The 23637-nt window shown below is 34.3% G+C and overlaps 2 protein-coding genes and 1 long non-coding RNA gene across 3 annotated transcripts in view; 2 read left to right on the top strand and 1 right to left on the bottom strand.

The window, feature by feature from the left end:
• The first annotated feature begins 3420 nt into the window (after positions 1-3420).
• Positions 3421-13225, top strand: LOC133868686 (protein REDUCED WALL ACETYLATION 3). Its single transcript, XM_062305661.1, has 17 exons — positions 3421-3682; positions 3802-3860; positions 6069-6160; positions 7959-8096; positions 8181-8237; positions 8313-8385; positions 9213-9371; positions 9886-10035; positions 10180-10435; positions 10983-11098; positions 11187-11273; positions 11390-11478; positions 11613-11675; positions 11827-11883; positions 12407-12503; positions 12605-12763; positions 12908-13225. Exons 2-17 carry the CDS (start codon positions 3828-3830, stop codon positions 12911-12913), a joined length of 1632 nt encoding a protein of 543 aa, XP_062161645.1. The 5' UTR covers positions 3421-3682; positions 3802-3827; the 3' UTR covers positions 12914-13225.
• Positions 13226-18125: 4900 nt separating this feature from the next.
• On the top strand, positions 18126-20527 carry LOC133868415 (probable purine permease 10). Its single transcript, XM_062305306.1, has 2 exons — positions 18126-18274; positions 19291-20527. The coding sequence occupies exons 1-2, from the start codon at positions 18235-18237 to the stop codon at positions 20418-20420; spliced, it is 1170 nt and encodes a 389-aa protein (XP_062161290.1). The 5' UTR covers positions 18126-18234; the 3' UTR covers positions 20421-20527.
• Positions 20528-23089: 2562 nt separating this feature from the next.
• Positions 23090-23637, bottom strand: part of LOC133868417 (uncharacterized) — a 2156-nt gene continuing 1608 nt past the window's right edge. Inside the window, exon 4 of the long non-coding RNA XR_009900329.1 lies at positions 23090-23637. This exon is cut by the window's right edge and continues 147 nt beyond it. This is a non-coding gene — a long non-coding RNA (uncharacterized LOC133868417).

Raw genomic sequence — 23637 nt, 5'->3', positions numbered from 1 at the left:
CTAGTAACTAAGCAATGTGAGACTTAGCACCCATGAATATCTTTATTAACAACTCACTCTATGTGAGCTATTTATCTTTTTTCAATATGAGATCGGCGTGTTACAGCATCACATTAGCTTTGGTGGGTGAAAGATAGATACTTGAGCACTATATAACATTACTCTTATTTGCGGTACGCTAGCCGCAACTTTTGAATAGAGAAAACTCGCCCCACTAATTATTAGCACCAAGTGCTACTAATTCAACTTTGGAAAATTTTTTGGTTTGAAATCTTGAATGAATCTGAAGGGATTTGCTGAAATTTGCAAAATTTTGGAAAAGGTGTGTGTCATTTTCAGTATCCTCTTGGCTGAGTTTGTAGTTTTGTGCTTTTAGTTAATATGTCAAGCTGTCATAACCAAGTCATCCTCTTGTAATTACCGAAAAACACTTAAATTAGATAGTTGTCCTCTCTATGAAGCAAGTGTTTAGTTTTATTTTATGGAAATAATTTCATTAATTAAGTGGTTTCTTCATTTGCACTTCTGCAAGTTTAAGCTACAAGATACCCCTCAGTACTGTTCATGCCACTCCAGGTACGTAATACAACTTGGGATGAAGTCAAAAATCAATGCTTTTATATTAATGAGAAAATTTTCTTTCAAAATGAATTGGAATAATTTTTTAAAATTTAATCTACTAAATTGACATGTACTCAAAATGTATGTAATTCTCGTATACTCTATCACACGTGGAGCGGATATAAAGAGGCCCACTCAAACAACTTCTATAAGGAAAATGGAGTACCCAATTACCGACGAATCATTCAGCCCACTAGTATCAGTCGGATACAAAAAGCCCACGGTTTCGACCCATGGCACGCCTTTAAACACGGGCCTATCGATTATTGCACGAGCACAACACACTGAATCCTTGAGTAATGATAGGGATCGTCTTTTTATCCTCTTTTTATCATTCCAAATTGATGTGGCTTTTAAAATTATTGTTCAATTTGGATTGATTACTATTAAAGTTTAATGCAATGATGATTTTAAAAGTCATATCAAATTTAGAAGGATAAAAATATGGTCCCTATCATTACTTATGAATCTCCTCCTTCCCACGCATGTTGTAAAACAGTCATGGCCAACTTGAGATTAATTCGGCAAAAAAGGTACCGTAGGAGGCACTCCATGGAAGGAATCTAATTTATGGAAAATGCTCTACTTCCTAATTATTATTATTATTATTTTTTTTTTTAAAAAAAAGAATGGTGCCTGAATGATGTGACATTTTTCGAAATAGTTAATCTCATTCATAATTAACACATGGTGCCAGAATGATGTGACATTTTTCGAAATGGTAGATCTCATTCATGATTAACACATTATTTAATAATCAACTTTTAGAAAATAAATTTAGTAAGTGTAATACTTATCCTAATTTATTACTCATCGCCTTCCATATTAATTTCATCCCATATTGATCCTCCACATATCACTTGCCAATTATAGACTAGGAATGGTAAGCCTATAAAAGGAAAGAAACACTCTTCATTAGTATTCTCATTCTTTGGTCCCCTTCACTTATATTCTGTCCCTTTATCTCATTCTTTTAATGTTTACCGACTTAAGCATAGAAGGCTCTTCCGCTCACTCTAGGACCATTGGCTTCGGATGACTTCTCTCTTGTTTTGCAAGTGGTATGTTGCTAGTTCGTCCGTCCGTCCGTCCGTCCGGCCAAAAATTTGCTTCAACAACATGCAATTTTTGTTTTTAATACATGTCAATTTAATAAACTAAATTATAAGAAATTCTTTTACCCCAATTTAAAGAAAAACTTTATCCTCCGTAACCTAGAAATTTTCTCAAATCTAACCTTAATGGATCAACAACAAACTATTTATTATGAACGTTCGTATGTATTATACTTGACTCTTGAGTTGAGTGCTTATAAAGAAAAATATTAATAGGGGCCATTTAATCCTAAAAGAATATTGAAAAATAAACCTTCATTATGCGGGTCCTTAACGTTTTTTCGTAGTCTTTAATTCTCCTTTCTATGACATCACCAAGGTAACAAACGTTCTCAAATCTCAACCTCACAAAAATATTTATGGGTCCATGGTGTGGGCCATTATTAATGTTATATTGAAAAGGTCATTACTCATTAACGATCACAACCTTCTCCATGATACTAAAATAAATAAATAAATAAAAAAAGAAAAAAAGAAGAAGAAGTAAAAAAAAAAAAAAAAAAAAGGCCTCTTAACAATTTTAAATCCTATTACACATCATTTTGTATATAAACTTAAGCATTGGAAAAAAAAAAAAAAAAATTCCTCACAACCTTCTCCTTTATAATAAATAAATACAAAGTTTTATACTTTGTGATATAAGAGTTTTATGTTTGTAATAAAAAAAAATAAAAAAGCAAAATATAGGGTAAAAAAATGCCAAATTTAAAATACCCATTTTTTTATTAGGATCCTCTCAATTTCAAGTTAATATATTGTCACATTATTTAAAAAAAAATTTAAATGACGTGACGCCATCTATTCTGTTTGCAACAAAACAAAATTTAATCATGAAATGAATCCTTTCAATTTTGAAAAGATTTTTTTTTTCATTGCATCCATGATAAATAAGAGTACCCAAAGTGTTTTTTTTTTTTTTTTTTTTTATTTTTTTTTAAATTTTTTTAATTTTTTTTAATATTAAAATGTTTTTTTTTTCCTCTAGTTTTCTTGGGTCTGAAGCTAAACAAAGACAAACAGTGCCTAAAAGTGATAATTACGCTCAAAATGACCAAACCAAATCTAATTTTATATACCTGATCACCTAACTTGAAATCTTTAATAACCTTATTCCGATCACTAAATTCTTATTATACTCGGAAATAATTTAATTAAGTAATAATTACAAGTACAAAATAGAAAGCAAGTACAAACACCAAACTCTTCCCTATACTATAAAAACACAAATTTTCAAAAATATATTACCACCATTAATGCCCGGTCATGAACGGATATGAATCTACAACAATTACCCGTTTAAATAGTTAAACAATTCAAAATTAATTCTTATTATTTTGTGGATATAGGTCATAAACTGAATTAAGTAAAATTTTCTTGTTTCTATTTTATTATTTTTTTTATTTTGCTTTAATTTTTAATTTTAATTTTTATTTTTATTTTTTATGGTATCAGAGCTATAGGCAAACGCTAGTTATCGATGTTAAATCCTGCTCTCTCATTTTTTTAAAAAGGAAAGAAAAAAATGATTACAATCCAACTAAACAATAATTAGAAGCAAATAACTGAATCTTGCCTGCCTAATATAAACAGAAATTTTCAAAAAAAAAAAAACATTTTAGACTCATTATCGGTCATAGAGAGAGTAGTGAGAAAAGAAAAGCGCAACAACAACCCAACCCACCACAACAGCTATTATCAACCGCCACGCTCAGAGAAAGAGAGAGAGAGAGAGAGAAGGAGGGTGAGAGGGACGTACCCTCCGACATTTTCTCTATTCTTTAAGCGAAGGCTTTCTTCTTCTTTTTCTTCTATTCAGATCTCTCTCTGAGTATTCGATACCTAGCTAGGGTTTTCTCTGTCTCTCTCCACTCTCATTTCTCATTTATATGATTTCAATGTGCTAGAGAGAGCCAATCGCTCTCCCTTTCACGCCAAGAGCTTGACAGGTACTTCTCCGCTCGATCCACGTTTCAAATTATGCAATTCTAATATTGTTTTCTGTGTTATTTTGATGTGCTCATTGGTTTCTTCATTGACGTGGTTGAGTTTTATTTGGATTTCGCAGTTTCGAGCCGATTCGAGGGGCCAAAAATGGTGGCTTCCGAGCCGATCACGCCGGGGCAGGTACGGTGTTTTCGGTTATGCATGTTTCGTATTGTAATCTGATTTGTCTGCTTATTTTGAGTGAGTGCTCAGAAATTTTGGCTTGCTTGGTTGGATTGGATAGTGAGTTTGTCGTAGGGCTTGTTGGATGATGGTGTAATTGGGGATGAAGATCTGTGTAGTAGCTTGTGAATTTTGTTGAACGTCGATTTTTTTTGTTTTGTGAAATTTGTTGGGAGTGAGCACTTGATGTGAAGAGGATTCCATTTAGTATGTAATGTTGATGCGTGTATGTGGCTGGTGGAGATGCTATATATAGATAGGCCTTTTGTTATTAGCTCATGAATAGGATTGGCATGCATGGGTTATCCAGGTATGCCAAATTTTTCTGGGGATCGTTTATTGGCTTCTCCTAAAGAAATTCATCCTTTGCTGCCAAAAGTCTCATGCTGTTGGTTCAATGTAGCAAATTGTTTTCCTCGATGCATTTGCTGCAAACTCCTGTTGAGTATGCACATGTGAGTGAAACAATTAAGTTCCACATCGAAAATATATAAGAATTAGTCGTTAATATAACATAATTGAGCCCAAATCCATTAGCTTAAGCTTTTGAGTTGAGTGGTATCTTAATATGTTATATTATGGTACCATTGAATGAACTCTCTAAGGAATAAATCTCACCAACAACTTCAAATTGATATTCATGGTTTTATCTTTTTTAATTTATTAGAACTATTCACAGTTCACATTTTCCATTGGTATTTGGCATTTATCTTTTTCAGCACATAAAAAGTGCTTGTTAAATTTGTGGTTCTTTTTGTGAGAGAAGCAAAGTCACCACCCAGCTCACCTAGTGAAGCATTTAGATTCAGTGATGGTAATTGCTTACATACTTATCAAAAAAAAAAAAAAATGGTAATTGCTTACATTCAAACTGCAATAAGGGCTTGCAGAGTGGCTCTAAATCATTTTAATTGACTGTGTATCCTGTATCGAATTGAAAACCTTTTTTCCCGCACGAGGTACAGTCCCAGTATATACTACTCTTCTTCAATCAAGATAGTAAGATTTTAAAATAATTTAGAATTTACCCAGTGACTTGTGTTTGCTCTCATGTTTAACTTAAAGTGTGAAGTATCTCATTTTTTTTTCCATTGATATGAGGACTCGGCCCCCCAACTACTCTTAAAAGAGCTATTTTTCTACTGGACATCATGCAGTACACAATTCTCTTCCTACCTGGACTGGACACATTTGACCGATCCAAATGCCTAACATGCTGTCTGCTTGCATCTAAGATACGGGGGAGGACATAATTATCTTGTTTTAATATGGGTAGAAAAGAATCACTTTTAACAAAAAGGATAATAAGGATATATACAAGACTATTCCAAAACTATGTGATTATTCTTAAGAAAATTTTGGTTGGGAGAAGATTTTGATTAGAGGAGCCAAAGCTATCTTAACAAGATGGTGCAACATGGCTTCTAAAAGGTTGGGGACAGAGGGGGGAAGGTGTTTGTTAAGGGGTTCTTTTCTTATTCTTGATCAATATGAACTATGTTCTGGTACTATCCATATGTACTAACTTGTTCTTGCCTTTTCGTTCTCTTGTTTTTCAAGAATTTGCTTCCGATATGTCATATTGCATCCTTCTTTTTTTCTTTTTTCTTTTTTTTTTTTTGTCTTTTTTTTTTTTTTTTTTCCATTGTCCTCTCAAACTACTTTGATGAATCACCTAATGAACCTATTTGTATGCTTGTAAAATATATGAAACCAATAATGGTTTGTAACTTGACATTTTTCTTTTCCCAAGAATACCAAAAAAGAAAAAAAATAAAGGAAAAGAATTCTTTTTCCTACGTAGGTATGCATTTGGCTTTTGTTAACTCAATTGAACATCTAATGAGCTTTAGCTAAAATTGTACTTCCTCCCTTTGTAGCAAGGTAGAGGGTGAGGTCGTGGGTTCATGTCCCACCAGACGTGTGTAACTTTCCAATAATAATAATAATAAAAGAATAAGTATTTTTTTTGTTCTTTTTCCATATTATTTGTTTGGAGTTGATTGAGGAACTATATTCTCTTATACAACATTAGCTAAATTGCAATCAATTTATAGCTGCATCTTCTGGATTTCTTCTTGTACTGTTTGTTCATCTCTGCTCTTTTTTTTTTCTTCGACTAGATTTTATTTATTACTTAATGGAGTTTCCCTTAATATGTCCCAGGTGTCGTTTTTGCTTGGAATAATCCCAATTTTCGTCGCATGGATATATTCAGAGTTCCTTGAATATCAGAAATCTTCACACCATTCTAAAGTGTAAGTTCCTTGTGTCAACATGAATTGGTCTTATTTTGAATCTTTGGCAGTATTTGATTGACACCCACTTGGTTGTGTATCATGTACCTGTTTAACCAATACTGAATATGGATCTGCTTCCTTTCTTTTACTTGCTGATAAATCTCTATTTGTCTTATTACTATTTGAGACTAGTTATATAAGTATGCAAGAGTGTGGATCTTGCTTATATTAATAAGAATATGCCTTTCAAAGGGTAGAAATGATTGACCAAACTGATTTTTAAAAGAAAAAGTGTTAACTAGAATTTGCTCTTCTTTTAATTGTATGTTGCTCCTTGGGCCTCTTTTAGATTGAACTGACATGGCACCCCAGAGAGGAATGGTGACTAAGGCAACACTTGATGAAACCATAGAGTAGCACAACACCAAATTAGGAGGAAGAGTGGGGGCTAAATTGGGGCATTATGCAGTTCAAGATAATTTAAGGAATACAAAAATGTGCAGGGTCATATGTTAGAATTGTTGTTATCTTTTGGCCATTGGTATGGGCATTTATTTAGGGGAATGGTGACTGAGGCAACACTTGATGAAACCCTAGAGTAACACCATCCCAAATTAAGAGGAAGAGTGGGGTCTAAATTAGGGAATTGTACAGTTCAAGATTATACTATTATCTTCTGGCCATTGAAATGAGATTTATTTAGACTGATGACTTGGGGAAGGATCTGGAACCTTACATCTTGATCTCAAACCTATCTTAAACCTAGTCGGTTCTTGATTGTCTTCACATGCAAAGCCAACACAAATCCCATATGCGTACTCCCTGACCTGCCCATTATGATTGAGACCTGCTTAAGTGGAGTCGATGCCATCCAAGAAACTTGAGAGAGTGGGATGAGGAGATCTCTATTTTGGTTCTGTCATTCAAAGACTTAGCAAGTGAAGAAGAAAGGTAGAAGAAATAATTATAGAAGAAACAAATGAAAGGATGCGTTAAGGTAAAGAACACCATGTAAGCTCTGTAGAGCTATCATATGTACTTTATGCTATATATATAGTCAGTGTGTGTGTAAGGTTGAATGATATTGTGGTTGGTGGGTTGATATTTGCTCCATTTGTTTCAACGTTGAATGTTTTCCGTTGGAAAATATTTTCAACATTCATTTTTCAGAAAAAAAAAATGATTTTCTTGAAAATAGTTTTTAGCGTTTGGCTCATACGGAAGCAAAAAAAGCAAGCAACCTCCGGCGGTGGTCCATCAGTTTGAGAAGGAGAAACTCAAACTCGGAAAATAGTTTACGGTTTTAAAAAAGGAAAACAATTTTACGAAAATTAAAGAAGGTTTTCTGGTTAATGGAAAATGTTTTTTGTTTGACCACGATTTTCAGTCATACCAAACAGCAGAAAACATTTTACGTTAAAACAAATGGAGCATAAGCCAATAATAGTAAGCATGTGGTTGTTATTATTAGCACTACATTAACATCTAGTAAACACTAGAAATTTTCAATGGCCTACTGATTCTACTAATTTTACCATTTATACAACAGGTCTTTTTTAAGAATGTGTGATCTCCATTTGATGCTGCAATTCTTAAATTATATTGAAAATTTTCTTTCCTAATATGTAATTTAATGATAAATTAAATGTCTCATTTTTTTTTTTCCTTTTGAGCACTGATGCACGTAAGTCTAACCATCATCTGTTTGATATATTTTTCAAAATTGAGAAGATTGTTGTTTATGAAAATGACAGGAAGGAATAATATATGACTTTTCTTGATAATATTATCTGATGCCATGTATTCTGGATTGCAGTCATTCAGACATTAATCTGGTTGAACTGGGAAAGGAGACAGTCAAAGAAGATGATCGGGCTGCTTTGCTGGAAGGAGGCCTCACAAGATCAGCATCTATGAAGATTTATAGTTCATCCATTAAAGCGAATTTAATTAGGTCACTTGCAATGATTAATCTTTATGGAGTTTCATTTGTATTGTGTCTTTAAGTGGTCTTACCTTTTACTTCAAATGTTTCTAGGTTTCTGACCATGGATGACACTTTCTTGCTAGAAAATAGAGCAACTTTGAGAGCAATGTAAGTCATTATCCTTTTGATTGGGATGCAAAACTTAGCCCTCTTTCTTGCTTATATCATATTACACTCATGTAGGTCTGAGTTTGGGGCAATTCTACTGTATTTCTACATATGTGATCGCACAAATATACTGGGAGAGTCTACAAAGGTGCTTTTGCCTGCTTCTTGATTATGTTTCTCTAATCCTGTCCATAATCCCATTTATGATGGTTTTGCGCTCAGATGCTACCCCAAGATATTATGATCCTTGCTGATCTCCACAAGGGACCTTTTTCTATTTAATTCGGGACGCTTATTCTTTTTCTTCCTGATTCTAGTGCTGCCTCATATCTGTCCATCTACATGTCATGCATAATTTTATATTTTGATGATATGAACTTTTATTTGTCAAAAAATCACTTAATTGTGGAATATGATCCCCCTCCCTTCCTCTTTTTTTTTTTTTTTTTTTTTTTTTTTTTTTTTTTTTCTTTTTTGTTGTTGTTGTTGTTGTTGTCGTCGTTGTTGGAAAGAATACTTTCCACTTTTCCATGCTAACATCATCTTCTATTAAAACCACTATTCCAAGATTGATAGAATTGATACAGGATTATGTGTAATCTATGATCTTCTTCCAGGTTAGGAAAGTAGAAAATTTCAATTTTTCTTTTCAGCACTGCCGGTGGAAGCCTTATAATATTTTTTATCTTTTATCTTTTATTTTTTTCTGCTCGGCTAGATATCAGAATCTTTATCCAGCAGTTAATTTATAGTCAAATGTGCCATGCTATTGATATAAGAGACTGGAATAACAACCATGCCGCCATATGGAATGGATCTTTTTCTGACTTCTTTTTGTCCTAAACAAACAATTTATTTCAAGCTAATGGATGTAGGTGTTGGATTCATGCTTCAAATACACATTTTGATACACACAATTGGATGTAATTTGTTACTGACAGTTGATCAATTTTTGGCGTTTCTTTCCTTGGGCAGAATTACAATCGCGATCTTTTCCTCTTTCTCTACGTTCTTTTGATCATAGTTTCAGCAATGACTTCTTTGAAGAAACATAATGATGTGTCATCATTCTCTGGAAAATCCATACTTTACCTTAATCGGCATCAAACTGAGGAGTGGAAAGGATGGATGCAGGCATGTATTCCTTCTAAAGCTCATAACTTGTGATTAGTAATTATGCTTCAACTTTTACTTGGGAATAGAAATTTGTAATGCTTTTTTCTTTTTTCAAACTTAGGCCCACTAATTTATTTTTATTTTTTTAATGATTTCTCTCTTTTTGGATACGCAACTTGTGTTCGTATGGCCACAAACTGGCTTAATTTACCTTATATGTTATTCATTTTGTTAAGTCTAGTAAAATTTGTCTCACATGTTTTTTCATTTGTTTTATTCTGGCCATGCATTATGATTTTGATAGCAGATGCAACCAAGAAATCTTGAAACTATTTGATGGGATGCAATATGATGTTGGTTTTCATTTATTGGCATGTTAAAGATTTGAGACTGCAAAAACCCTTGCTGATATATTAGTTTAATATCTGAAACTGCTTGTGTGCACAGTTAAGCTACATTTGTCAGTAACTTACTATGCTCTTTGTTTATGTAATTAGCTTACTGTGCTAATTTTTCTTCTTTTTTTTGACAGGTCCTGTTTCTAATGTACCATTACTTTGCTGCAACAGAGATATACAATGCAATACGTGTCTTTATTGCTGCATATGTTTGGATGACTGGATTTGGCAACTTCTCCTATTATTACATTAGAAAGGATTTTAGTGTTGCACGCTTTGCACAGGTCATCTTTTAGTGTAGACTGTATAATCATTTTCTCACACAAGTATTTGACTCATTTGCTCTTCATTCTTCCCCCCCCCCCCCCCCCCCCCCCCCATATATATTGTTAATCTAAGATCTTGTCAATCCTTGTTATATGATGCAGATGATGTGGCGGCTAAATTTCTTTGTGGCATTTTGCTGCATTGTTCTGAACAATGACTATATGCTGTACTATATCTGCCCAATGCACACGCTTTTCACTGTAATGGTGTATGGAGCCCTTGGGATTTTTAGCAAGTATAATGAGATTCGCTCAGTGATGGCTGTGAAGATTCTTTCATGCTTTCTTGTGGTTATCTTGATTTGGGAAATTCCTGGAGTTTTTGAAGTATTCTGGAGTCCACTAGCTTTCATTTTAGGTTAGTAACCTACCTTATTTTTCCTTTCGTGCTTTGGTTTTGACTTACTGCTACATTCAATAGCAATGTGAAAGTTAGCTAGTCAATCCATAGCTCAGCTGGTTTGGTTTGCATGTTTTCAACTCTAAGTGAACTAAGCAGAAATTTGAGAGCACTCAACTTGTACTTGAAGTCTAGAGTTGTTTTAATGTGCTTCAGGTTTCGGAGTTTTTCAGTAGGTCTCATTCTTTTTCATTTGGTTTTGTTATGGTATTATAGTTATTTTATCTTTTTTCCTGGCCTCAATTAGGTCTTTGCTTTTCTGTTTGTTTATCTCACTTGAACTTTGATTTCCCCCCACCTTCTCCTCTTAATGCGACTTTTATTTATATATATATATATATATATAAAATGTAATACTTTGTGCTTTTATTATTATGGTATGCACAATGTAAGATTTCAATATATTAATTTGGCTTGCCTTGAACTTCCTCTAGTGGCAGATTTTCAGGGTTTTTTTTCCTTCCAAATATGTGTATACCTACTGTCTTATGCATTTGCATGACAGGATATACTGATCCTGCAAAACCGGATCTCCCTCGACTGCATGAGTGGCATTTCAGATCTGGACTTGACCGCTATATATGGATCATTGGGATGATATATGCGTATTACCACCCCACTGTAATTCTCTGGAATGTTTGATCATCTTGTAGGTTTTGCTCTCTTGGTGCGACAACTTCTAAATTTTTCAACTATTTTGATATGTTAGGTTGAGAAATGGATGGAGAAATTGGAGGAATGTGAAACCAAGAGGAGAGTCTCGATCAAAGCAAGCGTTGCTTCGATTGCTATATTTGTAAGTTGCCATGATTTTGTGGCCACAGTATATCTTTTATCTGTTTCTAGATTTTGATGATCTATTTTGAATTTTCTCATTTAGTGGATCTATTTCATTTTTATTATTTTTCCTAGGTTGGCTATTTGTGGTATGAATATATTTACAAGCTGGACAAGGTTACATACAACAAATACCATCCCTATACATCATGGATTCCCATAACGTGCGTATTGATTAATGTTTTTTACTGGTTCTATTTTAAGGGAATATTATGACTTTGCAATGCAGAATGTTCGATCGAGTACAGTTTTTTGTTCATTTTCCAGCATCTTACTATCACCTTCTTTGTGATTCCAGTGTTTATATTTGCTTGCGGAATTTCAGTCAGCAGATTCGGAGTTTCTCTTTAACTCTCTTTGCGTATGTTTTCTTACCTGAATAATGAAACGATTCAATCCTTGAACTACTCTACCCCTCTACAGGGTTAATGAATGACTTTTTCTATGTATAATTAAATATATTCCACTGCCATATTTTGAGGGTTCTTAATTGTTCTACTTGGATTTACTAGGTTTCTTGGCAAGATAACTTTGGAGACCTATATTTCTCAGTTCCATATCTGGTTGAGGTGTGTTAACTTACTCATATTTTTCATTTATTCTTTCACTAATTTGCCAAGTGTTGTGTTATATAGCCAATGTATTACATCTTTATTTATTTATTTTCAGAGCATCTTTACAATAACCATAGTATCTGTCATTTTTAACTCTTTCACGTTGCCTTGTACAAGTTTTTAATCTCATGCAACCCTTTTTGGAAGTGAATTGATACTATGATATCAAAAGCATTTCTATATTTTTGCTTGGTAGATGAGAGGTATCTAGGCTTTCTTTGTAGATGTCCAACAGATCATTATTATTATTTTTTTCCATCATCTAAGTTGATATTTAAGTATAGGTAGTCCCTTTCTCTCCTCATCTGACACTTAAAGGAAATAATAGTAATTAAAGATTAATAAAATGCCAGCGCACAGAGAAAAACGTTGATAGAAATAAGAGGCAAAATACGAGAGAATATGCAAAAAAGCACCCAAAAAGAAAGACTCTGTTAACTCTTAAATGCGTTTATAACTTCCCTATATGTATCTGCAGGTCAAACACACCTAATGGGCAGCCTAAGTGGCTTCTTTCTATTATCCCAGAATATCCGATGCTTAACTTCATGCTCACTAGCGCCATTTATACCCTTGTAAGTATATTTCCTGTTGACCTTCGAATTATATGGAAGCCACCAGTACTATGTCCTGTTTTTGGTTGCATTTTTTATGCCCCTTGAACTTGCTTATGCAGGTATCTCTTAGGCTTTTTGAATTAACCAATACACTGAAGACAGTTTTCGTACCCACAAAAGACAACCGACGGCTGCTGTATAATTTTCTTGCCGGGGCTGCCATTTTTCTGTGTTTGTACTTCTTCTCACTCATTCTTCTTCAGATCCCTCATTCAGCGGTAATCCCCTTGCACCACTTAATTGTTTTTGAGTGAAATTTTTCGTAGTTTGGATTCCTGAAGGGCTTCTGTCGAAATCTCGAGTCAGAGGTTCTAATATTCTTATCTGCACATGATGATTAGTGATTCAAATTACTCTTACAGGCCTGAGAAGTCAATACCTAGAAAGAGTTGCATAGATGTTTCCTGTTGTATGTGCAAAAAAATATGTAGATGGGGGAGTTAAATAAGGGGATTTTGGAAGATGGTGCTTGCAAATACCACCGCTTAAAGCAAATATTCCAAAGGTGCGGAAGAGACTTGCCCTCATTGTTGCATTAGAGCTGTAACAGAAGTTCAATATGCATTGCAAGTGTGGCAGAGGGCAGGAAATGACAGGAAATATATATATTTTTTTTGTAATATTGCAGATTTCCACGTATCAATTCTTTCTCTCCCCCCCTTTTTTTTTTTTTTTTTTTATTTTTTATTTTTTTTTAAAAAAAAATCATCAAAGAGAATGTAGGTTCCTGTGACATAGATTACTTGTTTGGCATCAAAGAAATTAAAGATTCGTTATCAATATAATTTTGTCAATTTGTCTCTTTCCTGGGCCTGGGAAGTAGGAAGGTGTCTTTTTATTTAATTATTGTTTGTGGGGAGAGAAGTATGTAGAGAGATCTAAAGAAAAGAATGTATGAAAGTGAACTACATATTTTTGTGTTAAAAAAACTATGCAGAGACCAGACTTTAGAGTGAGGTTGATAGAATAGGAACATACAACTAGAATAAAAGTCAGACAATTAATATAGATTAATAGAAAGTAAAATAAAACTATACAAGGAAAGAGAACCGGATTGGCATTTATGTTAGATGAGTGATTGGTGCACAACAGTTGTGTAATTGTTGTGCATCACTCTAGAAACATGGGATGGGTTTCACGTGGAACTTATGTGGTGGAATTTACTACATAGGATCTACCACATGTTTTTAAGACTTTGCACAACTGTTGTACAAAAGTTATTTTTCTTTCCGTTAACGTTTTTTGATAGACTAAAAAAAGAAGAAAAAGAAGCAAGTCCTTTTTAATTGGCTTAATTTGCCACTCTTTTCCAGCTTGTTGGTTCTTGAGCTCCATCTCCTTCCCCACCACTAATTTTATGACATCCCTATTTGGCTGCTTTGTTGACCTTATTAGAATAAAAGTTAAATGGTTAAACTTTTATTTTATTTTATTATTATTAACTTAAACTGTTATAATAAATGGTAATTTAACATGGTGGAGTTTTACTTACTTATATTGGAGAATGAATTCTTAAAATGTCTTATTAATTTTACTAGATTAAAATTATATCAGTTGAAATTGAAATCGGTGTCCTCGATGTCCTGTTATAAAACACGTATTTCAATGACCTAACTAAATTGAACTAAATCCAAACCACATCCGAAAGCAATTACACTTTATAAGTTAGAGATCACATTATGCATAAAAGTCAGTCAAACAATTCACATTTTTTTTGAAAGAATAGAGGTCTAAAATATCTAATTAATAGTCATGGACTCATCCGATGGTAATGGAGTGCACGCCCGCAATTATCTAAAATCTAAACCCTGATATTTGGCTACAAGTAGCCGGCATAGTACATCACCCCGAAAGCCAAAAATTCAATTACAGTCGCCTCGTGGGACAAGCATAGAAGTATATCATTCAATGCTTGTTAAAGACTTAAAATGAATTTTTATTAAACTTAAAAATAAATTAAGAAAACTTATAAAAAATAAATAAATTAAGAAATAAGCCTTTAATTTGTTTTTATTTTTTTTTTTCAAAACTGAAACTTATTAAGGGCGGCTCTATTATTGGACTAGTCCCAAGACACCCAATAAGAAGCTACCAACAAAAAACAAGAAATTAAGCTGACCCAAAATCAAAGAAGAAGAAAGTAGTCAAATTTATTTTTCAACATTGGAGGCCACCTGCTGCGTGCATATTAAATATTATGTAGATTTATTTTCCATGTGGTACCAAAAACTGAGTTGTAACTTTCATGATTTTCCATTAAAAAATATGTATGAATATAATATACTATTTTATACGTTACAACGTATAGTCATAATCTTATATATATATATATATATTTTTTTTGAGAAAATGATCTTATATTTCATATCAAGTAGAAGAACCTTGATCAGCAAGTACAATACTTTGAATAAAAAAGAAATAATTCCTCATCCAGACTGTATCTTCCATAGACATTAACTCATTTTTAGTTAAACGATGAGCTGCTCTATTGGCTTCCCTCCGTACATGACGAACATCAGAAGATTGCAAACTTTGCGGCAGTATCTTGGAGTCCTCAATATGTTGGCCAAACCGCTGCCAGCATCAATCTTCTGATTTTTCTTGACGAAGAGCCTTCACCACATGCGGAGAATCACCCTCCAGAATAACCCGCTGAATGCCTCTATCACAGCAAAAAGTTATTGTCCGCCATGCCGCTATTGCCTCTACCGCATCGGGGGTCCTAAACGTAAGGGATAGAAGAGGAGAAGGCTGCAATGACCTCACCCCTACTGTTTCGAGCCAAACCGCTCAATCCCATCCTCTTTGTGCTTATATCAATTGAAGCATCCCAATTTAGCTTGACATAGTCCTATTAAGGTTTTGTCCAGACCTTGCCATCTTGTCCTTGCCGAAATCAATATACGTACCAAGAAAAATAAATGATCAAATTGGACTGCCGGCCGGCCACTTGCATCATGCAGACAAGCTGATTGATAATTGATATACGCGGTCCACAACCACAGCAGATCAAATTGTTGGGAACCTGTAACTCTTTAATACGAGGCAATTAATTAATATATAACGTGATAAATGTTGAATAAGACTGAACTTCGTATTAGAATCTTTTCAAATTATTGGTTTGAATTTGGATAAATTATTGTGAGAAACCACTTAATTATAAGACTCACCTGACCGAATAAGTAGTTGGACAACCTAATTTTCATTTGATCATGTGGGTTTAAATTAAATGTCCAATAAATGATCTCTCACAATCATCTACTCGAATTTGAGAAGATCATAATCCAATGACTAAACCTTTCGGGGTTTGGATACCATCACTCCTCCAATATTGCATGAAAATATCCGCGTCCATGCTAAATTTTCATCCTCTAACTCTATTTCCAAATCTAATTATAATCTCTATGCAATGTGAAGTTGTGGTCGCAAAATTAACGTACACCTATTTAACTAAATTTTTTTTTTTTTTTTTTAAAAAAAAAATTTATAGAAAAATAGTAGAAAATTTAACATATGACGACATTATGTATACATTTAGATATAATAATTTTTTCAAATTTAGGATCCTCTACAATTATATATTCGAATTCTTTTGAATTCAGGCAGGTGATTGTGAGAGATTACTAATGGGATCCACCTGACCAAATAAAAATTGGGCTGCCCAATCACTTATCCAGGCATGTGGGTCCCATAAATCACCTGCTCGAATTCTCTCAAATTCAGACAAATAATTATAGATGATCTTGATTCTCCCGAATTTAGGATTCACTACATTTGGGCAAATACTTGATTTATAGGTTTATATATACATTAATTTATGAGTTTTTTTACTGTCTTGTCATCATTAGTCAATATGTGTTTTTTCTAATTAAAATAATTTTATGCTTATTTTTTAGTTAGTTTATGTTAATATTTTATGTTGTGAATGCAAGTTGTTCTTTAGAGATTAATATGGTTACGTTACATGAAACTATATATATTGAAAATATTATTTGATAATTTTTCATGCAAGTCAAATGCGAAAATATGTTTTTTTTTTACAAATTTCAAGACTTCAAAGTTCAAACAAATAGCTAAAAATAACCTTAATATGTATTTAAATTAAGGGTCAGCTGATGAGTCGATTTGGTCAGAAAGAGGACCCTCTTAATTCTTAACCCAACCCCTCGTCAGAACTGAAAATCTACTCCAGCCGGCCGACCACCGAACTGCCCTGGACAAAGTCAGCCGAATTTGATTGGGTTCGGTTAGGTTTCCTTTAGTGGATCGGTGTTCCCTTTTTTGAACACCCCATTTTTATCTCTACCAAGGTCCCATGGAGTACTCCTTCTATTAAGCTACTGCTTTTAATTAAACTGTCGGTTTCATCCGCAACCCTTTTCTTGGCTTTCGGGTTAAGAATTAATTTTTTTGAATCAGATATTTGACCCATTTTATTTGTACTTCTTTGCTAATAATATTGTTGGGATTCCTATCTTGTCAAATATTAAGACTTGGATCCCCACTTACAAGTACTCCAAGAGCAGTCGTGTTTGATCAAATCAAAACACTCGTATCAGTAACAGCAGCCCATACCAATTGTTAGGAAGTGTCAAACAAGAGTAAGTGAGTATACATGTTAGGACACAATTTTTGGCTTTGGTCCACTTACATATTTTAACTACTCACTTCCTTTATACTTTACCAACGTGCGACACGATCTCATGAGTGCAATCACAACAGATAAATTCACATATTTTGTAACGACCCACCTCCAAATAATATAATATTATCCGCTTTTAGTTTCTTTGAACTAGATTTTTTAGGAGATTAACCTCGGTACTACTCTCGCAGAAGCACGCTTAACTATGAAGTTCTAATAGGTTCATGATCATCACGGTTTTAAAACACATTGTATTAAAAAATGTACAAATATATATATAAGCACGTACATACCCATTCTCAAGTCACATCTTTGTAAGATCATTGAACTCAAATAATATCTTTAGTGATGAACACATGATGGGATGATGATCATGATAATGAAGGGCAGGCGGGCACCTCAATTTCTCAGCAATTATTCAAACCCTGATATTTGGATCGATGCAACTAAGCGGCATACCATATATATATATAATATATATATATCATCCACCTGGTGCGGCCCGCCAAACAATATGGCACTGTCTATCTGATGAAGACAAGACGAAATATATATATATTTGTAGCTTTCTGCTTTAATATTGCTCTCTCCAAACCCAGGAAAATTGGCTGAGAGACATGGCACAGAAGGAGGGTAAGTAATCAAATCAGGTCATGATCACCTTTCACCACTCTGATTATTATTCCCAATTGTAAAAATCACCTTGATGAGCTAGCTTGCACCACTAGGAGATTGATGACTACCGGATACCGTTTGAGTGGTGGTAATTAAATTTTTAAAACTAAACAAAAATCTTAAATAATAATTGTAACATTCACTTGGATGGGTCAGCTAGCCCATTGAGAAGGGAAGAGTCGAAGTGTTAAGAGGAAATTAATGCTATATAACAATAATGCAGCAAAACTTTATTGCACTGGCATACATATATATGCTTCACTTTCAATATTGCATTTAGACCCTGTCTCTCTCTCTCTCTCTCTCTCTCTCTCTCTCTCTCTCTATACAGATCTCTCTCACACACATCTTTGGAACTTCTTCACCTTTGACATGGGAGAAGAAGCTCAACAAGTACAGCTCCACATCATGAGTAAGTCAGCTTTAATTTTCCTATGTTTATTAGGAAGAGAGCAGTTTTTTGTTCCTATTTTTTTAGAATTCAGGTACAGGAGCAGGAGAGAGAGAGAGAGAGAGAGAGAGAGAGAGAGAGAGAGAGAGAGAGAGAGAGATTTAGTTTGATTTCCAGAATTCAGCTTTTCATATGATTTTGATTTTGTTTCTAGTAATTCAAGTTTGCTTCAGTTATAATAGAAACTGATAGGAGTCTTATAAACTGTACGCAAACAGGAGAATCGTTGAACATACATCACCTTTTTATGTGTTCCTGTTAGAATATATTCTTGTAGGTTTTGGTTTTTACAAGAAGAAATCCTCCTTTAAATATTCTCAAAGACCAAGGTAGGGTTCTTTTCTCTTTGATTTATATATGTAGTTGGTAGATCATCGGAGTTACCAAAAATAGAATATGTCCGGCCAGGAGATGTCATAATCATGGATATGTGCTATCTGCGTGAATATGTAACAGATAGACACGAAGATGCTACCTTTAATTTGCTAAGTGGAGACGTATAGGAGTTTTCCCTGTTTACTCTATGTGCTCTGATCCCCTGAGAGTGGATAAGACTTATAAGCCTCTTAATTAAGAGGCTTTGGGATACACAAGAGAGGCATACTTGGACAAAAGACCTTTTTAAGAAAAACCAAAATATACCGACGGATAAAAGAGTAAAGTTATTTAGTAGACTATTATATTATTGTCATGTAATTGAGATGATGTATGTAACAATGAAAAACAGTCTTCGTATCAGCAAGAACTTGTAAAAAAGAAAAATTAATAGGTAGTTTTGACTTTTATGTCATTCCAATTGTACGATAGTCGTATAACGGCCTACTAAATCATATTTCTCTTAAGAAAAAATGGTTAAATTGATTCAGTAGACTATTGAATTACTGCCATAAAATTAGAATAACGTGACAGTAAAAAATAGCATTCCGATCCGATATCATTTTGCTACCATTCTAATCCTTTCGTTGTGTTCTTAACAGGTAAAGTGGGCAAAGAAGAAAACTCAACGACAGAGCATATAAATGCCACCAGCCGACCAACAAGCGCTCAACGTAGGAATTACAAGCGGTGGCTCCGAATGGCCATCTATACAATCTTTCTCATCTCCGGCCAGTCAGTCTCAGTACTCCTCGGAAGATTGTATTACAAGAAAGGCGGCAAGAGTAAATGGCTGGCAACCCTTGTGCAGCTTGTAGCCTTCCCTCTCGTACTTCCCTACTACATCATCTCAGCACCCAAAAAACCCACCACAGACGACAGTGTCGTTGTCCTTGTCCATTCAAAACCACCTTCAACCTTAATACTTTCATCAATTTATGTTTCCATTGGCCTACTTGTAGCAGGAGACTGCTTATTGTATTCAATTGGGTTAATGTACCTTCCAGTATCTACTTACTCACTCATTTGTTCATCACAGTTGGCCTTCAATGCCCTTTTCTCCTTCTTCCTTAATTCACAAAAGTTCACTCCCTTCATAGTGAATTCTCTAGTCCTTCTCACCATTTCCTCTATCCTCCTCGTTGTTCAATCAGACTCTGAAGACCCCTCTGGAGTCTCTAAAGGAAAGTATGTAATTGGGTTTGTTTGCACTGTTGCTGCATCTGCCGGATATGGCTTGGTGCTTTCCTTAACACAGCTAGCCTTCAGGAAGGTTCTTAAAAGGGAGACATTTACAGTGGTCATGGACATGATAGTCTATCAATCACTCGTCGCAACTGCAGCCATCGTGGTGGGACTTTTTGCTAGCGGAGAGTGGAAAGGTTTGAACAGAGAAATGGAGGAGTTTGAACTTGGGAAAGTCTCCTATCTCATGACTTTGATTTGGACGGCCATAATGTGGCAGGTTTTCGCTGTTGGTTCTGTAGGGTTGATTTTTGAGGCGTCTTCGCTCTTTTCCAATGCCATTAGTGTTCTGGGTTTGCCTGTTATTCCGGTTGCTGCTGTGGTCGTTTTCCACGACAAGCTTGGTGGAGTAAAGGTGATCTCCATGGTGTTGGCTATTTGGGGTTTTGTGTCGTATGTCTATCAGCAATATCTCGACGATTTTAAGCCCAAGCCTGAAGATAGAAACGGTAATATTGAAGTTTCCAATGCTTCCCCACCGGCATAGGTTGGTGGATGAATAGAGATTATTTTACTTTTGGCAACGATAAATGTATAAGATTTTTTTTTTACCTTTATGACCTTTCTAATAAAAAAAATTGAACTGTTAAACCACTTATTCGATCAAGTAAATTTTATAAGTAGTATCTTATAATTATGTCGGATATTGATCCATAGGACAAAACATCACAGAGACGGGATAGCCATCACCCCGGCCCCCATATTGCATCAAATCCGTGTTCATGTTTTTTACTTTCATCTGCACTCTCTCTCTTCTTCGTTGATCCTTTTGAAAAACTTCCCTTCAGACATTGGCAAAGCTGTATTTTATGTATATAAAAAGATTGCAGACAAAAGGTTTTCTTGTGTCTGTATAGGCCTATATATCATCAAAATATATCAGTTGATAGACTAGCTTGTATGAAAATTGTGTAGCAGACAGATTATCAACTATTTCTAACTCCCATGCAATATCAAGCAATGTCATGGGTTTTAATTTGTACAAAATTAAGCTTAAAAGTTTTCAAAGTACAAGGAAGAGATTGTCCCTTTCATGAATTTTCGTAGGGTGTAAGATATCAAACGTGTTCAGATACTTTCTAGATCGAATTACAGATATTAAACGTGAAGTTCAGGCCTCTGCACTATATGGAAGAAGCTTATAATGAACTTCTTTATTCCTTTGCCTTTATGGATGAATGGTGTCCCATTCCTGTACGTTTTGCCTGTTGCACGTTTGACCTCTACACACAGGATTTAGGTCGCTTTTGTTTGTGTTTTTCAGAATTTTGTTTTTCAAAAATCAAACAATGTAGACATAATACTATGTCCGTTTGTGTTTGCGATTTCAAAAAATGCGAGTTCACTACAAAAAACTCTGCAATTAGTGGCATGCATTACTTTTTGATACGTCACTAATTACTAGCGTGTTAAAAAGTAATATCTCACTAAAATAATTAGTGGCGTGTTAAATTTGACACGCCACTAAATTTGTGACGTGTTTGATTGACACGCCACAATTTAGCAGCGTGTCAATTTGACATGCCACAATTTAGTGGTGTGTCTGATTGACACGCCACAATTTAGTGACATGTCAGTTTGGCATGAAATTAAATTAAATTATTTAAACAAATTTTAATTAGTTTAAATAATGATTATTTATACTAATTATTTTAATTAGGATTAAATAACTTAATGTAGAGATTGAAATTAAATTAATTTTTTTCTTTCTTTAAATGTTGTTATATATTTTGGTTTAAGTATTAATATATAATTAATATAATTGCAACTATAATATACATTATATAATATGTTATACAACTATAAGTAATTAACCATGTGTTATTAATTTATAAATATAAATATAGAATACTTAATATTGTATAACAAAATTATATATAATAAGTAAGCATGCCCATACAATATTGTAAGTAATTAACTATGCACAAGTATTAATAAGTAAAGCATGCATATTACTTACAAGTAATATTGTAAGTAAGCATGCGTGCACATTACATTAATATTGTATAATAAATAAGCATGCATGCACAGACAATATTGTAAGTAAGCATGCGTGCATATTAATTGTATAGTATATAATGTACTATAAACAATTACCCCACATGTTATATAATATGTATATAATAATATAAGGTATAACTAGTTATTATGTAAGTATATATATATATTATACAATAGTAATAATATAACATAATTGTTAGTTTTATTGGCTACATTTTGTTGACAAAATCACTATCATGTAAGGTTGCTACTTTAACATGGATGTTGTATTATTTCAGAGTCTTCAAATATTCAGAATTTATTTTTCTAATATGGAAATGACCTTAATATGACAAGTTTCAGTGTCACAAGCATCAAGAAGGCAATTTCAGAGTTTCAAAAAGATTCTACGCAGTTTCCAACTCAGCAAAAGTCGAATCCCTTGTTTCCGTCCGGACGGACTTTGGTTCGTCCGGACGCCTATCTGTGTTCGAGAAGATTCTGAACAGTTCAGCATTTCAGCGTGCATCCGTCCAGATGACAGGGCAACACTATCAGTACGCTATTCAGCGTTCGAGAAGAATTTGAGATTTCTTTGCAGACACGAATTGGGAAGACAGCTTGTAACCGCCCGGACGCAGCCTTAATAAGGAAACACATGAAGCGCGTTATAGAAATGCGGTTTGTAACGACCCACCCCCAATGACACAATATTGTCCGCTTTTGGCTCCCCAAACCAGACTTCTCAGGAGGTCACCCATCCTGGGATTGCTCTTGCAGAAGCACGCTTAACTGCGGAGTTCTGATAGGTTCATAACCATCACGGCTTTAAAACGCGTTGTGTCATAAATGGTGCAATTATACATATAGCACATCCTCATTCCCAAGCGATGTGGGACGTCACAATCACCCCCTCTTTGGACCCAGCGTCCCCGATGGCGTCCCTCATTGGCTTGTGCACGCTCCCACCATCTTAGGCTGGGCAATGGCTCTGATACCATTTGCTGTGACGACCTTTTTTTTTTTTTTTTTTTTTTTTTTTTTATACAAACATAAACGAGTCATCGCAGTGACATGACTAAGTGTCGCTCACCCAACATAAACACATGTCCCATAACATGTACCTGATATACAGAGTTACATCTACAGCGGAATAAATCATGATACCAATACACATAGCGGAAAAGCATAACTATAAATGAACCTGTTATCTATACATAAGTGAGCCATAACACAAATTTATCTGTTTAAAGTTTAACTACATATTACTATTACAAAAGAATGGCTTATACAAAATAATGTGTGACACACACGTCACAAGCCATATACAAAAGTACCCAAAATGAGGACACCTCAGTCCTATCCCACTACGATTGTCGCTACGGGCTTCAATCGTAGTATCCCAAGTAGTGAGCTACCGGATCATCATCCGCCTCAAGTTGAGTTTTCACAAAGAACCAACATTTATTTTACTTTTAGTATTGCGAGCACTATATTAGCCACAAATTACCAATAGCTAATGCAGTGAACACCGACTATTCAGAAATCATTTAAAACATACTAAATAGCTGAGAAAATATGTAGAAGTTCCAGTCATCCCTCCTTGAAAGTTTCCACATACAAACCCTTCTATAATAATACTTTTCATTGGTCGCTCAGACATATGTGCACACGATCACTCCATCACAGATATCAAGTATACACATAAGTCTTAAGCAAGGAAC

This window comes from Alnus glutinosa, chromosome 5, assembly GCF_958979055.1.
Source record: "Alnus glutinosa chromosome 5, dhAlnGlut1.1, whole genome shotgun sequence".
Classification (NCBI taxonomy): Eukaryota; Viridiplantae; Streptophyta; class Magnoliopsida; order Fagales; family Betulaceae; genus Alnus; species Alnus glutinosa.
The sequence above is the reverse complement of the archived record's forward strand: the minus strand, read 5'-3'. Positions and strand labels throughout refer to the sequence as shown.

What these genes read in the sequence shown, in the direction of transcription:
- LOC133868415 (XM_062305306.1), top strand. Translation starts at nt 18,235, where the DNA reads ATGGGAGAAGAAGCTCAACAAGTACAGCTCCACATCATGA. An exon ending in AGTACAGCTCCACATCATGA is followed by an intron (nt 18,275 to 19,290) that starts GTAAGTCAGCTT and finishes TGTTCTTAACAG; the next exon opens with GTAAAGTGGGCAAAGAAGAA.
- LOC133868686 (XM_062305661.1), top strand. Translation starts at nt 3,828, where the DNA reads ATGGTGGCTTCCGAGCCGATCACGCCGGGGCAG. An exon ending in TTGCTTCGATTGCTATATTT is followed by an intron (nt 11,274 to 11,389) that starts GTAAGTTGCCAT and finishes TATTTTTCCTAG; the next exon opens with GTTGGCTATTTGTGGTATGA. An exon ending in TTCTCTTTAACTCTCTTTGC is followed by an intron (nt 11,676 to 11,826) that starts GTATGTTTTCTT and finishes TGGATTTACTAG; the next exon opens with GTTTCTTGGCAAGATAACTT.